The sequence below is a fragment of the Meriones unguiculatus genome, chromosome 5 (assembly GCF_030254825.1).
Source record: "Meriones unguiculatus strain TT.TT164.6M chromosome 5, Bangor_MerUng_6.1, whole genome shotgun sequence".
Classification (NCBI taxonomy): Eukaryota; Metazoa; Chordata; class Mammalia; order Rodentia; family Muridae; genus Meriones; species Meriones unguiculatus.
In genome coordinates this window covers 119,646,802-119,664,726 of record NC_083353.1, presented here as the reverse complement: position 1 = coordinate 119,664,726, position 17,925 = coordinate 119,646,802, and the positions used below count along the sequence as shown (strand labels likewise).

General features: G+C 38.4%; 1 protein-coding gene across 1 annotated transcript; it reads left to right on the top strand.

The window, feature by feature from the left end:
• The first annotated feature begins 1,417 nt into the window (after positions 1 to 1,417).
• On the top strand, positions 1,418 to 3,757 carry LOC110564022 (salivary acidic proline-rich phosphoprotein 1/2-like). The gene is made up of 2 exons (XM_021661296.1): positions 1,418 to 1,481; positions 3,384 to 3,757. The coding sequence occupies exons 1-2, from the start codon at positions 1,418 to 1,420 to the stop codon at positions 3,755 to 3,757; spliced, it is 438 nt and encodes a 145-aa protein (XP_021516971.1).
• Positions 3,758 to 17,925: the final 14,168 nt, after the last annotated feature.

Below are 17,925 nucleotides of genomic sequence, written 5' to 3'. Positions count from 1 at the left end.
GCATCTTGTTTTTCAATGCACAGTATATACAAAAGACTGGCAAGTCCGAATTTGCAGCATAGACGTAGTTCAAAACTCTAAAATTCATATAGAGTCTAAAAACACCCTGGATTGTTAAAAAGTATTCTGAGAGAAAAAAATAATCCTAAGGAATTACAATGTCTTATTTTAAGCCGTGTAACAGAGTTATAATATTAAAAGCTATGGTAGTAGCAAAAACAAACACATGGATCAGTGGAATAAAATGTGAGAACATCCCACACACACACTCACACGAGTGTGCATTGCTATAGCCATATGACAAAGATGTCAAAATACACAGTGTGGGGAAGACCACATCTTCAACAAATGGTACTGGAAGCAGTGGCTGTCCTATGAAGAAGGATGAAGTTAGATATCTCTTTACCATCCTGCACAGAAAAATTATCTCCAAATAGATGACCTGAAATCCTAAGTCTACTAGAAGATAACATAGGAATATCCTACAAGATAAAGTGTAGAAAAGAACTTTCATAAGTGGTTATTCATACAGGAATTAAGGCAAACATGATCACATAAAACTGAAAATCTCTAAGGAAAATAAAATAATCATTCAAGTAAAGCTAAAGCCCACAGGATGGGAAAGAATATTGCCATCTATACTTCTGATGGCTGATTATATCCAGAATAAACCAGGAACTCAATACAAATAAACACTCAACCAAGAAAGCAAATGGCTCACAAGAAAACTAGCAAGGGGTGTATATAGAGGAGTCAAAATGAAGACATAAAAGTGGCTAATAAATATTGAAGAAAGTGTTCAACATTCTTAGAAGGTAGTGTTAAAAGTACCTAGAGATTTCATCTTAAACCATCATGCAAAGAGCAAGTAAAGAGATGACAACAAATACAGGAGATGATGCTGGGAAAATTTTCACTCCTTTGATGGGAACGCAACCTAGTACAATCAGTATGGAAGAATGGGTGGAAAATTCTGAAAACATAAAAGTGAATTTACCATATGGTTGAGCTATATATCACTCCTTGGCATATGCCCAAAAGACTCACCATCCTAGTCTTCAGATACTTCCTCATGTTCATTGCCATTGTATTCACAACAGCTAGGAAAACAAAACAACCCAAATGTCAGATATCTACTGAATGGGCTGAAAATGTGGTTCATACACACAAGGGAATACTACCTGGCTGTAAAGAGTTTTCCTTTAACAACATCAGGACATTATGAGTTACTCCTAGCTAGGGCATTTTTCCTTCTCCCATACTCCACCCTACAGGGCTAATGTCCAGAAGGAGAAATAATGGAGCAAGGTCACCCAATTGAGTCTCAAAGATGCCATTGTTTGGCTTCCTTTTATAAAAGGAATGGCCATGCATGTCTCAGCACACACTTGGGAGAAAGCTCAGAGTCTCCTTCAAGATGCTGGTGGTCCTGCTCACAGCGGTCTTGCTGGCCCTGAGCTCAGCTCAGAGCACAACAGAAGGTATAAATAAATTCAGGGTGGGAGCTAGAGATTTCCAAAAGAAAGATGGGACAAAAAGAGGAAGCAGGAGAGAAGTAATGGAAATGGGTAAAAAGAATGACAGACCCGTAGAATTTCTGATAGAGGTACAATTGTTTTGTCCTCAGAATACATCATCGCAATTTCGTTAAATATTCTCTCTGAAAACCTTAAAATGCTTGAGCAGAGGACTAAGCTGATCCATTTTGTGTTTAGGAAAATTCTCTGCATGCAGTAAAGAGGCTTGGAAAATGGTCAGATTTGTGAGCATATTCTCATTATCAGAGCAAATATTGGGAGCAGCCATGCTTACTGCACAGTGGATGCCAGATATATGATACAGATAAACACATCAAGATCAGCTCATAACTACAGAAACACAGAATAAATGTAATGATATAGACACTGCAGTATAAATATCAGAGCCTAATATATACAAATATAATATAATATAATATAATATAATATAATATAATATGATATAATATATAAATATATACAGCCAGCATTCAGAATTTTAACATGCTTTAAGCATATCTCTTGATAGTGTATGATGTGCACCATGGGATTTCCCTTCTGAGAGAGCTCAGGTTTATGAAAGAAAAAACAAATTTGTGAAATTTATTCTCGAGATAACTGAAATCTGGAGCATACCTATGAAAAGGGAGCAGTTCTTTTTGCACATATGCAAGGAGGATAAATTATTTCTGTTTTGAATTTGAGGGTAACAGCACAGGGAAACTCTATGTTCTTTTGCATCCCAGTCTCTCCAGGAGCTGCTAGGAGACTGACTCTGGAGCTCACTCATGCTTCAAAGTTTGAGTGAGTCTTCGAGTCACTTTCTCTTGTAGGATGTCTATGAGCTGTCACAGATTGTGATCTGAATATTATTTTCCTCTTATGCTTTATTTCTAGGGGTCAAGAATGATGAGTCTTTCTTTGTCCCAGCAGGCAAAACCCAATATATCATCTTTGCTTGCTGCTTAATTGCCTATTTTAGTGTATCATCTTATCATATTGTTTTTTTTGTCTTAGGAATGAATGAATTCTACTTTCTCTAAACATGTAAATAGACAAGGCCCAGCCTTGATGCTGGGTACAGGATTGAGTTCAGCAAACTAAATGAAGGAGAAACCTAGCTTTCATAACAAACAAAAAGAAAAATTGATTCCCCCAAAAAATGACCAGTGGGAGATGGAGCAAAATCCCAAAGTGCCTTGTCATTGACTCCTCTGGTAGTGAGAAAGCCTATGGTTTTCTCATTTCTTGGTGTTTCTGTATATAATTACAGGACTTCTTGTATATGATAGGAAAATATTTGGCTTTTCTATTTTTTTGTTTCCCTTCCCTTTTACTATGTAACTGTCTTTGATTAAAAACAAATGACAACATGCACTTATTGAATTTGGTGGAGATCACCCTTGTTATTCATTTCTCTCAGGGTTTCAGTGTGCAAGTGTAAGGTGTTGAACAGCTAACTCAAATTACATCTTAGGGTTCAGAAACCGTTCCTAGAACCCCTTGTACATGGAGAGAGTTCATAATGGTGTCCTGAAGTACAACTGGCAACCCTCCTGCCGTTGATCTGTTTTTGTTTTTAAAGTGCTCCCCTTCTGTCTCTGCAGATAACTCATAATAAAATGGGGTCGCGAGCCTTGAGTGACAGATGTAGTGGCATATATTAGTGTTAAGAATGCAAACACACAACCTTCTGAATCTTTGGGTTGTGGAATATAAAACCCCAAACTGAGCATGTATGGAAGAGGGAGTTAGAAGTTGGCAGACAGGTTCTGAGAGAAAGAATTTTGTGATCAGATGAAGGAAAGAAAACAAGAGGGATATCTTTTAATAATGTGCTAATATATTTTGGCCCTACCTATGCAGATCTCCAAAAAGGAACACAGAGCCTCGCCTCAGACTCCTCGGATGTTTATGGGAATGAAAAGAAGAGCAAACTTATGGAACCATCTGTAGGAGAGGATAAAGAGAATTCTGCCACTGCTGGTAATGCACTGGATAGTCAAGAGCAGAAACATCAAGTACAATTGGCTACAGAGCAAAGTGTCTCTACTCCCGAAAAAGCACCAAAAGGAGCCCCCCAAAGAAGACTGTGGCAGTACTCCTCTGTTGCGGAAGTTCAGAAAACTCCTCAATCTCCTCCTTCTGGCAAAGAACACCCATCACTTACTTTTAAAAAATTGTTAAATAAAATAGCCCAACCTTTTTTCACGGATGAAATACTGTATCGGTTTGGTTAGGTAAGATGATTTTGAGGCTGATCATCCTAGTAGTATAGAAGTAATAACAGTCGTAAGTCACACTTTGAAACATGAATCCTTTCTCTTCTATATTTTCAAATCAATTGTGAAAACGAGTTACCTGGGAGCATATGAGACATTGTCCTTCGCCCCATTTCAAATCTTTGCATTCAGATAGGAAAGCTATCTGTGATGCAATAGAACAACCCTGGATAAGCTCTCTTCAGGGCTCCCGCCTTTGAAGAACATAGCTCCATCTCTCTCTCTCTCTCTCTCTCTCTCTCTCTCTCTCTCTCTCTCTCTGTCTCTCAATGAGTTGAGTTGACTTGGCTTATAGAAAGACAGAAGCAACATCCTTCTGTGTTCAACCTCACTGACCTCTCATCTTAAGTCTGTACATTCTGCCCTATCACACCAGGGACACAGCTCCTTTGTCTCTAAGTGATTCCTTATAGACAACTCAATCCTTGTCCACACTTTTAAAAAGTTATTCTAAATTTGTGTATAGCCTAGTTGCTCAGAATCTGCCTTTCCAGGAGGAAACATGGCTGAATATTATGGCTATGTATTTTCCCAATTTTCATTCTTGTCTTTGGAAGCCACTACTTTTAATCCTTTTTAAATTCTCTTACAAATATTAGTTTGTGTACATGAGTGTTTATATATTGTAAAATTAAAAATTACATGTCTGATATTCTATATTGACCTCTAGGTTTATTATTTCAAAAAACACATTTCTTATATAAACTCATAGCTTCATACAACTGCATGGGTCTTCCAATTGCATGCTTTGCTGGTGGTGATATATGTGTGTATGTGTGTGTGTGTTTGTGTATGAGTGTTCTTAGATTGTCCATCCATTTAAGTCCATGTGATTTAATAGGTTCCAGGATATATTACTTTCATCTACAAAGAAGCAACTTAGTTCTATTGTTCTGACAAGACTAAATCTGACAAAATGAGGAAGGAAAGAGGAGATGTTTCAAAAGAGGATGTGGGCTTGCATCTCTTTCAATAATGTGGTACCAGTAGCAACTGAGGAACCTCCGGTATGTCTCAGTTTTTCAATAACTTTCCTTCTTTTTCTGTTTCAGAGAGTGCCTGAGAAGAAAATGTCCTCCAGACACGTAGGCCAATGAACCCCTGTTGATTCATTAATTCATTGTTGATTCATACTATTCCAGTAAAATTCTGTGCATGAAGTTATGACTGTTGTCTGTTCTTCTTAGTAAGAGAATGGTATTAGATTAAAGATATTTTTTCTTGCCTGCTCTATCTTTCAAATAATGAGGTAGAGACCTATTTCCTTTATTAATAGGCTTTATAGCACTACAGCTGGGCTGATATTGATTTCCTCTTATCAGTATACTCTCCTGGATATGTCCCAGTCATGTGCTCCAAGCTCCTTGTGACCTAGTCTCACACCATCTGCTCCTACTTCATTTTTGTTCTCAGGGCACCTCCTCATGGCTTGTTGCTCCTCAATTCCAGGCAGCCTTCTCTCTCCCTCTCCCCCCCCTCTCTTTCCTACCTGGGACCCCTAGAGTGGGAACAAAAGTCCTCTCTATTGACCTTTGTTGGTTCAACCTGAGACCCACTCCATGGGAGAGAGCAGACATCTGACACTGTTAACAATACTCTGCTATGCAGACAGGAGCCTAGGATAGCTGTCCTCTGAGTGGCTCCACTCAACAGCTGATGGGAGCAGATGCAGACCCACAGCCAAACATTGGGCAAAGCACAGGTAGTCCTGTGGAAGGGTGCTGGGAAGGATAGAAAGACCTGGAGTGGACAGGAGCTCCACAAGAAGAAAAGCAGAGCTAGCTACCTTGGACCAAGGGGTCCTGTTGAGACTGAAACAACAACCAAGGACCATACATGGACTGAACCTCTTCCCATACACACATGTAGACAATCGGCAGCTTGGTATTCATATGGGTCCCTCATAAGGGCAGGGGGTGCTAACTCTGGCATGGATCCTGTTGCCTGCTGTTTATCACTTTCCCCTGGCAGGGCTGCCTGGCTAGGACACAGGGGAAGAGGATGCACTCAGTCCTGAAGCAACATAATGTGCTAGAGTGGGAGAGTGGGGAAGTATCCCTTCTCTGAGTAGTAGGGGAGTGGGGATGGGGGAAACAGGAGGAGAAGAGGGAGGGGCTACTATCAGGAAATAAAGTAAATAATAAATAAAAATGTAAAAAGAAAAAAATAAATGGAAAAACAAACAAACAAAAGAGGATGCACAAACCCTAATATCAAGGCTGGGTGAAGCAACCCAGTAGGAATAAAATGGTCTCATGAGCAGGCAAAATAGTCAGATAGTGCTGTACATACCGTTAGGGGTCCCCCCAAACCCACAAGTTAAACAACCTCCACATGTATACAGATAGCCTAACTAGCCCAGAGAGGTAAAGCAAAATCAACAGTGAAGTGATTTTTAACTGTAAAAGTTATTCCCATGGAATTATAGAAATGCACTGACAACAAAATTTTGTTTATTTAGTATTTTAAAAGATCACTTAAAACTGATTGAACAACTAACTAGACAGCAAACCTAGAAACCCTTGGAAGTATTTCCATGACCCTTCATGTTAACAATTGTTTTAAATTCAAAGAATAAACAGCCAGCATCTGTGAGTAAGAGACCCGGTGTGCTTCCAACTGTTCACAAATGAAGTGGGAACAACAGGAAATAATGAACTAGCCTGTGAACAGGTAGCAACTGGTCCTCAGCACAGCAAGTAGAGGAATATAAAGCAAACTTATAGCTGCCTGTTGTAATTGTCATCTCAGAGGATTATTGCCTCTGTCTGCTCACCTAGGCGTAGTTCTGAAAGCTTCTAGCCTCTGTATCATCTAACCTAGGCCTAGAATATATTCAGCCTCTGAGACTTACTGCTTAAAAGTTCACCCTTTCTTGTTCAGTTTTCTGGACTGGCTGGTGCAACCAGCTGGTTTTGCTCAAACTCGTCTCCCAGCTAACTGATTCAATTATGCTTTTCTCTCTGCCTCTGAATGGATCTGCTTGGCCTTAAACTAATTCAAGCAATCTGCTTTAATCTCTGGTTATATCTCATTCTCTGGATCATGCTGTCTTCACCTGTGTTCTTTCTCTGCAACCTTTTCCTATTAGTGTCCCAATAAAACTGCCCCCTATCTCTGTAAAACTCTTTGGGTAAAAGTGCCTCCCCTCTCTCTGCATTGCCCCTTAAGTACCTTCCCTTTAATCTTTCTTCTCAGGAGAGTTGGGCATATTCTAACCTGTTAGATCTTTCTTTGATTAATCGCTAATTCTTAGTTTTTTAAATTTTTTTCATTAATTAATTAAATTCAAATTTCAATCATAGTCCAAACCTCCTTCTCACATCCCCTGTTCTGGAAAATAGGGAAGCCCCCTATACAGAAACCTCAGATCATCTATTCACATGAGGACTGAGTTCTGTCTTTCCCCCTGTGGCCTGGTAGGGTAGTCCCATCATGGGGAAGTGAACTACACAGTCCATGTCAGAGATATCCCCCACTCCCCTAACTAGTGAGCCCACATGAAGTCTAAGATGCCCATTGGGTTACCTGCTTGGGGTCTCTGCATTGCAGTATGTCTATCCTGTACTTCTGACTAAAAAGTGAGTATAAACCATGTGTGCTTTTCTGGGTCTGTGTTACCTCACATAGGATGATATTTTCTAGTTCTATCCATTTGCTCAAAAATTTCATGATTTTCCTGTTGTTAAAGGCTGAGTCAATATTTCTGCCACTCAGTTAAACATCACCCTCTAACATGGGCGCTTCTTTCTACAAACTAACTTTACCATCATTTTGGGGGGGGGGAGGATTATAGGAGTGTGCCTTCCAAATGCTGGGATTAAAAAGTGAGAACTACCATCACCCTGTTCAAATTTGAACTGTAGTACCCTTTGAATTTATCTAAAACATTTTAAATCTCTTACCTTTGTTTTTAATACCTAACAACAAAAATACCCAATTCTATTTAAAAAGAAAACTTTAGTCTTTATAAGTTACTTTGAACTGAATGATCAAGATGTATGATGAACTATTTCCTCCCACAGTTCAAATTTGTTTTCTAAATCTCTAAAAGTTTGAACAATTTGGAGCTAAAAAAATTAGCAGGGTGTTGGAAACCCATGCCTTTAATCCCAGCAGAGACAGGTGATCTCTATAAATTAGGTTTTTTTTTTCTAAATTATAGAGTTACAATGAACAGGGTGGTGGTAGTTTGCCTATGTATGCACAGGAGACAAAAGACTATACATTGCCTCATGATTGATAAAGATCCAATTTAAATAAAGATCAAATAAATCCAAATGAAAGGCAGGATTCAAGGAAAAGAGTCTGGAAAACCTTGATGCTGAAATGTGCTGTTGCTGAAGGACAGATGATCAGGACTGCAACTATGGAGGATCATCCATCGCATCAATAGCTGAATGAATGTTAATAAGGACATTCAGACTGCTAAGTGGGATTGACAATTGTTTCTATCCTAGAAGTTAAACTGTGTACACTATTTAGCTTAAACAAAAAGTAGAAAGTTGTGCAGGAATTTTAATTTAGAACATGACTGCATCCATAGACCTCAAAGATCTGCATGTTCCTCCTGAAATTCAAACACACCTTTAATACAGGAGACAGAGTTAAGCAGATCAGAGTTTTCAAGGCCAACCTGGTATAGAGCAAGTTTCAGGTAAAGGAAAGCTTAGGTCTGGGCATGGTGGTACATGCCTTCAATTCCAAACAATGAAGGTAAAGATAGTTAATAGATCGAAACACTCTCTTTGAAAGTCACAGAAAAGGTGATGAATAAGAGAAAGACTTGACAGAATAAAATATATTAGGGTTAGGGTTAGCATGCCCAACTCTCAGGAGAAAAGAGAAGAAATGGAGGCTATATAAGGGCAATACCAAGAGAGAGAAGTAGTTTTATTGGGAGAGTTTTACAGAGAGAGGTTGAATGAGACACAGGTGAAGACTTGAACCAGCCAGCCCAGAGCTCAGGAAGAACAAGAAAGGGTGAGATCATTAAGCAGTAAGCTTCAGATGACAATTGAAACAGGTAGATAAAAGTGATTTCTACAGAGAACCTATAAAAACAGAGGCTAAACCTCAGAGGACTTTGCTCACTCCATTACACCTAGCACTGGTATGAAGTGAGGTAACAGGATCAAGTGAGAGGGAAGTCCTGTGGCATCATAGTAAAGAGAAACTGCTCAATGAGTTGTCAGAATTGATCACAGGTTGGGGAAGGGGAACAAAGAATAAAGGATCATGAGACAGTGGAGGTCAGAAGCACAGGCAGGATGTTTAGTTAAGTTTTGTTGAAATTTAGTGAAAATTCTCCCCATATTTATGAGTTTGTCAGGTGATAGAATATAAGCACTTAGTCCAAGATAGCACCTGGGAGGGAATCTGGAAATGAGTGATCTTGACCAGGGACTCAAGTGAGAAAGTAGCTAGAGAAAGGAGCCAAATGAGAGAGTCAGGCAGACTCACTCATGTTATGTGGGTGACCTTGGTATGGCAGTGCTGGAGGAAATCGTCACACTCCATCATTTCCTGGTTTACAAAAGAGCATTTGATTTTGCCAAGCCTCACTCAGCTGAAGTCCTTACCAGGAATTTTTCTACTGTCAACAATGAATGAAGAGCTTAAATGTTTCATGAAATAGAATTATGAGCTGTAAACTCATCAGAGATAGTGAAAACAGAATCTAGATTAAATCTGAGAGAAAAAAATGAGTTAGTGTGTGTGTGTTGAAATAATGAGCACTATGGAGCTGGCCGTTTAGTACTAAGGAGAGGCAGGGTGTCCTCTAACTGTTATTTGTCTTCTAAATCTCTTTCAAAGTCAACATGCCTCAGATAGAATTGTTGTTTCCTCTCTTATAGCTCTACCTTTTCTGGATTGAGTTTACTATGGTTGTCAAAAACAAAACAAAATAGAAGTAAAGTTGAGATGTACCACAATTTCTGTATCCCTTCTTCAGTTGAGGGGCATCTGGGCTGTTTCCAGCTTCTGGCTATTACAAATAAAGCTGCTACAAACACAGTTGAGCAAATGTACTTATTGTGTACTTGAACCTCTTTTGGATATATGCCTAGGAGTGGTATGGCTGGATCTTGAGGAAGCACTATTCCTGTTGTCTGAGAAAGTGCAAGATTGATTTCCAGAGTGGTTGTACAAGTTTACATTCCCACCAGCAGTGGAGGAGTGTTCCCCTTTCTTCACAACCTCTCCAGCATGTGTTGTCACTTGAGTTTTTGATCTTGGCCATTCTGATGGGTGAAATCTCAGGGTCGTTTTGATTTGCATTTCCCTGATGGCTAATGAGGTTGAGCATTTCTTTAAGTATTTTTTGGCCATTTGGTATCTTCTATTGAGAATTCTCTGTTTAGCTCTGTTCCCCATTTTTTAATTGGATTACTTGGTCTGTTGTTTTTCAGCTTTTTTAGTTCTTTATACATACTGGATATTAGCCCTCTGTCAGATAAAGGGTTGGTGAAGATTCTTTCCCAATCTGTGGGCATTTGTTTTGTTTTAATGATGGTGTCCTTTCCTTTACAGAAGCTTTTCAGTTCCATGAGGTCCCATTTATTGATTGTTGCTCTTAGAGCCTGTGCTGTTAGTGTTCTGTTCAGGAAGTTGTCTCCTGTACCAATGTATTCTAGGGTCTTCCCCACTTTTTCTTCTAACTGATTGGATGTGTCTGGTTTTATGTTGAGGTTTTTGATCCACTTGGGCTTTGTGGAATATTACTCAGCAATGAAAAATAAGGAAATCATGAAATTTGCAGGTAAATGGTAGGATCTGGAAAAGATCATCCTGAGTGAGCTGTCCCAGATGCAGAAAGACACACATGGTATATACTCACTCATATAGACATATAACATAGGATAAACCTACTACAATCTGTACATCTAAAGAAACTAATCAAGAGGAAGGACTCTTATTAAAATGCTCAATCCCCATCCTGAAAGGCAAAGAGGTTGGACATCAGAAGAAGAAGAAGAAGAGGAAAAGGAAGAAGAAGAAGAAGAAGAAGAAGAAGAAGAAGAAGAAGAAGAAGAAGAAGAAGAAGAAGAGGAAGAAGAAGAAGAAGAAGAAAAATAGGAAACAAGATAGGAACCTGCCACAGAGGGCCTCTGAAAGGCTCTGCCCTGCAGACTATTAAAGCAGATGCTGAGACTTATGACCAACTGTTGGACAGAGTTCATGGAATCTTATGAAAGAAGTGGGAAAGAGTAAGATTTGGAGAGGACAGGAACTCCACAAGGAGAGCAACAGAACCAGAAAATTTGAACACGGGGGTCTTTCCAGAGACTCATACTCCAACCAAGTACCATGCATGGAAATAACCTAGAACCCTTGCACAGATGTAACCCATGGCAGTTCAGTGTCTAAGTGGGTTCCATAGTAATGGGAAGAGGGACTGTCTCTGACATGAACTGATTGGCCTGCTCTTTGATCACCTCCCCCTGAGGGGGGAGCAGCCTTACCAGGCCACAGAGGAAGACAATGCAGCCCCTCCTGATGGGATCTGTTGGACTAAGATCAGAAGGAAGGAGAAGAGGACCTCCCCTATCAGTGGACTTTGGGAGGGGCATGCATGAGGAAATGAGATGGAGGGTGGGATTGGGAGGTAAAGAGGGAGGAGCTTATGGGGGAATACAAAATGAATAAAGTGTAATTAATAGTAAAAAAAAAAAAAATTAAAAAAAAGTAAAGTGAAACAAACCAAAAATGTGCAATCCCTCAGACTAAGTGAAAACAAGTATAATTTCCATTTTACATTGGATTCACAGGATTTCTTTGGAAGAAAATTATGTTTCTTCAAAGGTGTCCATTCTTAGAGTCCAGAGTTGTGTTTCTTGCTATTTTTCTCTATGCAGGAATATTCTTATTCTGATTTATTAAAATGTCAGAGTCTTAAAAGGACCATTCAGAATAGGTTATGACTCCTCTAAAAGTCTTGAATTTTATCACTTTTCCCAAGCTGTTACTAAATATAGTCACAGTTTAGATCCTTTTTTCCCCAACTTTTCTCTGAAATTCACAATTTTTGCCTAGTTATAAAAGACATTTTAATTTTTATTACCACATGTGTGATCTGTTTGCCAATCAATTTGATTTTACCTTCAAAATATATAACTTTTATAACCTCTTTTTTATTTCCCTTTCCAGAAAAAATTTCTTTACTCCAAGTAAGGATGGTATTATTCTTCCCTTAAAGTCCATTGATTATCAGTTCTCATCACAAGCACCAGAGTTGTCCTTTCAAAGTGAAGATTAGACTAGATCTAGTTCTTGCTTAGAATCATCTTCCATTTTCCAATTATGCTGTAAGTAAGTTGCAAAATTCAAATCTTAGATCTGAGCTACCCATCTCTGTTTTGGAAGAGTTGCAAACCCTTCAAATGCTTCAAATCGTAGAATATATCCTATACTTCAAGTCATTACTCCCTGGTGTGGTTGGAAATTGAAGAAGGGTTTACCAGGATGAACAGTGAAAGAAAACCTCTGCCTTTGCTGACAATGAATTTATTGTACCAGGTCCTGCTACTTTAGGGAACATTTTTATATAAATGAATTGACCTATCATTTTGGAGATATAACTAGCAATAGAAAATATCTCTGATGATGAAACTTTAACCTTAGCACTCAGAATGCAGAGGAAGAAGATTAAAAAGTCCAAGGTTATCCTTGGATTCATAGTGGGTTTGAGGCCAGCCACAGATACATGGAACCTTGTCTCAAAATAGAAAAAAAAATAGCACTCAAGCAAATGACTACAAAAATTAACAAAAGACATAAATTAATAAAATTAAAAATGAAAGAGTGTGTTTCAGCATGTTCCTGTGAAAGTCAGAGGTTTAATGAACAATATCCCAGCATAAAATGGGGAGTGTAGGGCACAAAATTCCATCCCTACCTTCAGACATACTGGAAATTCTAACATCTGGGAAAGGAAGGGTCAGTTTTGTCTAAGAGTGTAGTTACCATTTTCCATCAAAAAAAACCTACAGATTTGGGAATATTTGAGTGGCACAAATTGTTCTTGATTACACACAAACACAAACAAAAACAAGCACAAATGCACGTGTTCACACATATACATCATGTAAGCATAGAAAGAGAACATTGCTATTAGGAAGAATGAAAGAAGGTAGTTTCAGTAATGCATATGATAAAAGAACAGTGATATGTACATATGAATATAGCACAAGAAAAGCCATATTTTGAATGAATAAAATACTATGTAAAAAGCATAAGGAAAGAGAATAAAATTTTGTCATTTTCAGGAAAATGGCTAAAAACTGGCATCACCGTCTTAGTCTAAATAATCTAACACTACACCACTGCACATTTCAAAAAAGAGCACATGAAATTATGAAAATATTACCAGTGGGTGGTAGTGTGGGAATTAGAGAGGAGAAAAAAGGCAGAAGATTTGATCAAACTTCAGTATATACATATACAGAAATCTCAAGCAATAAATATAAACATTCCATGAAACAATAATTGCATGAAATTAAAGCAGAGCAAAATGTTTATGATGAGTAACTTCATTCTTCATCCCCCTGTTCCTCCCTAATACCTTTGCTTCTCAATTCATTTGTAATCTGATTTTTCCATGTTCATTGAGTTCAGAGGTGATTTTTTTTCCCATGATACATTACCCTCTTCACTCATTGCTGACACTGAAGAAGGTCAGGAAAGTAATCTTAACTTATTGACAGTCAGCAGAAGATACTCTGTTTCTGGACACACCAAGCCAAATTCAAGGCTGGCTTCCACCAAGGACTTTTCCTTCCTGGAGAACAAAATATGAGACATGCAGCCTGCCTCTTCCCCCTGCAGTTTCTCCCTCCCTTTTCCAATTGAAACCATCCCTAAGCCATGCATTGAAGACAGTTCAGGCCATTCTCAGGTTCAATTAAGTGGAGAAAATATAAGTTGCCCTGACTTAAATAGAAGAAGCTGCCAGGACAAAGCACCTTCTCTGTCTCCCTTAACACCCTTAATTTTAGGGTGAACTACGAAGTCATAACTGGAGCAGATTTTCCAAGTACTAGCTTGTACCCTTCAGAATACACACTCATGTGGCCAAGAGGAATTGTGCTATCATTGTCAGACTTTACTGCATCATCAGTGGCTAACAGAGTGGTTGAGGCCTTTCTGTAGTAATTTGCACATTTTGACTTTCATAGGAAGAATTCCAGACTGAGTGATTTACAGTGGTCAAGAGACACTCCTTAGGGATTCCCTCCCACAATGCCCTAGTAACCTTACCTTGATCTATAGTCCCTCACATACCACCATCCTGCACTAAATTGAACATCATGAAGTTCTCTACAATGTATTGAATGATAGAGGCATCTGCCTTTTTCTAACTAATTTGCATTATCCAAGAAAAGTATGAACAGGCTGAAAAAGTATGAATGGCTTGGTATAATGAAGCAAAGAGCTAGAAATAGAAGAGCTATCCGACTATGTATTCAAAAAGGAATGACAGTACACAGGATATCTTGTGTTCCAAATTAAGAATAGAAATAAGGTAAGGCAGGTAACATTAACAATTATATCAGAATGCTAAATTCAGGGATTGTACAAGAATAAATAGAATATATGGGGAAAATGAAATTAATTCAGGACAGGAAATAAAACAAAATTCATGAGAGAAATGGAGAAAAAAAATCAGGATTTGGTAGAAAACCCTCTACATTGAAAATCAATCAGAGAGCAGCACAGAAGAGTGCTGTAAAAACAGTCCATAATTTAGAGACATAATATTTTCAAAGGCTATATTGACCAGCCTAAGCCCTCACAGTGACAGTCAATAAAACTGTTTTTTTTTAAATTTTAATTTACTAATTTTAATTTTATTTAATCAGTTTATATTATGAGCCCATCCCCCCTCTTATCTTCCCATTCCTACCTTTATACTCCCTCCACCCCCACCCCCCCGGTCCCCTTTCCCATTCTTCTCAAAGAAGAGGAAACCTCTAAAAGGTACCAACCCACCCTGGCGTTCAAGTCAAGGCAGGACCAAGTTCATCTTCTCTCCCTAAGGCCAGACAGTGAAACCCAGCTATGAGAAAGGGATTCAAAGGCAGGCAAGAGAGTCAGACACAGCCCTACTCCTGATATTGGGATACCCACATGATGACCATTCTGCACATATGTGTAGGAGGTTTCGGTCTGGCCCATGCAAGCTCTTTGGTTGGTGGTTCAGTCTCTGTGATCCCCCATGAGCCCAGGTTAATTTACTTTGTAGGTTTTTTTTTTGTGGTATCTGTTGTGGATTATTAATATTTATTATTGATTTATCTTTTAATTAATCAGTGGTTATTCCTAAATCAGCTGCACACCCAAATCACCACACAGAGACTAGGATTTATTTAATTAATCTAGGGCACAATGCTGGCCAATAGTTATTTCATCCAAAACCTCCAAGCCTGCATAGTTTCCTCCCATTCAGATTTCTCACATTATACTTGATTTTAGTCATATCTTAAGTCCAGTCTTCTCTCCTCGTTGTTCCAAGTCCTCTCCTGCCTATCTCTCCCCTCCTGACTCCTCCACTCACTTCCTTCTCCTCCCCTCCAGACCAGGATGTCCTACCCTATTCTCTCAATTGCTCAGCATTGGCTAGTTGTTTTATTGAAATAGCAGAGAAGAAATGGTGACATGTTTACATAAACTTGAGACAGATGATGCTTAGAGAAGCATCGCAATGCAATGTCCTGATAGTGTGGTAGAGAAATCAGCATTTGAATGAACAAGGGTAAACTGTATACATTCTACAAGAACATTATACCATCAGGTATCCTTAACACCTCCAGCTCCCTCAGTCCTTCCACTCTCCCACAAACTCCCAAGCTCTGCCTATTGTTTGGCTGTGGGTCTGCATCTGTTTCTATCAACTTCTGGGTGAAATCAGGAGAGGGTTAATATCCAAAATATATAAAGAAGCAAAAAAATGAAACACCAATAAAACAAATAACCCAATTAAAAATTGGATACATAGCTAAACAGAGAATTCTCAATAGAGAAATCTTTAATGCCTGAAAAGAACTTAAAGAAATGCTCAGTGTTCTTAGTCATTTGAGAAATGTAAAGCAAAACAACTCTGAAATTCCATCTTACACCCATCCGAATAGCTAAGATAAAAAACTCAAGTGAGAGCACATGCTGGCAAGGATGTGGAGAAAAGGGAACACACCTCCATTGCTTGTGGGATTGCAAAATTGTACAACCACTTTGGAAATCAATTCAGAGGTTTCTCAGATAATTTGGAATAGATTTATCTTAAGAACCAGTTATACCGCTCTTGGGCATATACCCAAAAGACACTCCACCATATCACAAAGACACTTTTACAAATATGTTCATAGCAGCTTTGATCATAATATCCAGAAAATAAAAACAATGTAGATGCCCCTCAACCAAAGAGTGGATAGAAAAAATGCATTAAATTTACAAAATGGAATACTACTCAGCTAGTAAAAAGAAAGACATTTTGCAATTTTCAGGCAAATGGATTGAACTAGAAAATATCATCCTGAGTGAAATAACCATATCCAGAAAGACAAGCATAAAGTATAGTCACTTATAATTAGGCATTAGTTGTAATGTACAAGATAACCATGCTACAACCTGTAGACCCAAAGAACTCAAGGAGGGCCCACAGGAGAATTTTTGAATCCCACCAAGAAGAAGAAATTAAATACATGTCTGAAGTAGATGGAAGGAGGAAGCTGTGTGGAAGAAGGGGTGGGGGTAACAGGATGGGATCAGGTGTCAGAAGATCTGGTTTGGGTAAGGTGAGGACCTGAGGAGGGAATGGAAATCCGTGGGTGAGAATCTATTGACATAATCATGTAAATAAAGCCAGCCTTGCTAGAGAGTAAAGGCAAGATACAAGCATATAATAACATCAGTCTTAGTTCAAAAATATTGAAATACAATAAATTTAACATTCTAACACTGAAGTAAAGATATCAAAGCACAATCTACATATTTTTACACAGGCCACTTTCAGATTTTAATATGCTTAAAGCAGAATCCATGACATTGTATGATATGTAAAATGTCATTTTTCTCTTGAGAGGACTCAGTATTCATGAAACTGGTGAGCTATATTCCCAAGGTGACTTCAGGTGTGCAGTATAATTAAGAAAGGGGAGCAGTTGGGTTTATAGATATGCAGGGAGGATAAAAAGATTTTATGTTTTGAGCTGGAGGCTAACAAGCAACTGAAACCTCACATGCTCTTGGATCTCACAATTCCTTTCCAGAAGTATCTTAGAGACTGATGAACTCACTTGTGCATGAAAGTTTGACTCCGGAGGTTATATTTTCTTATAGGAATATTGAATAATTTTGATCTGAATTATCTATTCATCCTGTTTTATCTCCAGAGGTCACATAGGATGAGATTCTGTTTTTCCAGCAGGTAAGCCACTTTGCCTTTCAGATATTGCTTCTTTTAAAATAATTTCTATGTTCTGTACATGTAGTGTTTTCATTATTATGTGGCAGGAGAATTTTATTTTTGGCCCAATCTACCTGGATTTCTGTAAGTTTCTTCTACATTTATAGGCACCTCTTTCTTTAGGTTAGGGAAATTTTCTTCTATGATTTTTATTGAAAATATTTTCTGGGACTTTGAGCTGGCAACATTCTTTTTCTTTAATTTCTATTATTCTTCAGTTTGGTCTTTTCATAATGTCCCAAATTCCTGAATGTCTTGAGTTAGAAGCTTTTTAGATTGACATTTTCTTTACCAGTGTATCAATTTCTTCTTTTGTATCTTCTCCCATAGTTACAGCTGAAACACCAACATCCACTCTCAAACCAATGGACCCCTCACATTTTCCCGAAGAATACTCCAGAGAAAGATGGACCCAGTCTGAAGTACAGACTCCAAATGTTGAAGATAAGCAGATGCCTAGAGGTCAGCATAAGAACACATCCAACAAAAATCAGGACATCATGGCTTCACCAGCAACCCCCCCAAATCAATGGATATGCTAATCCACCAAAAACACAGGAAAATGATCTTGAATATATGCTTACCCAGATATTAAAGGCACATAAAGAGGAAACAAACAAAGCTCTCAAAGAAATACAGGCAAATATACCCAAACAAATAG

What these genes read in the sequence shown, in the direction of transcription:
- LOC110564022 (XM_021661296.1), top strand. Translation starts at nt 1,418, where the DNA reads ATGCTGGTGGTCCTGCTCACAGCGGTCTTGCTGGCCCTGAGCTCAGCT. An exon ending in AGCTCAGAGCACAACAGAAG is followed by an intron (nt 1,482 to 3,383) that starts GTATAAATAAAT and finishes CTACCTATGCAG; the next exon opens with ATCTCCAAAAAGGAACACAG.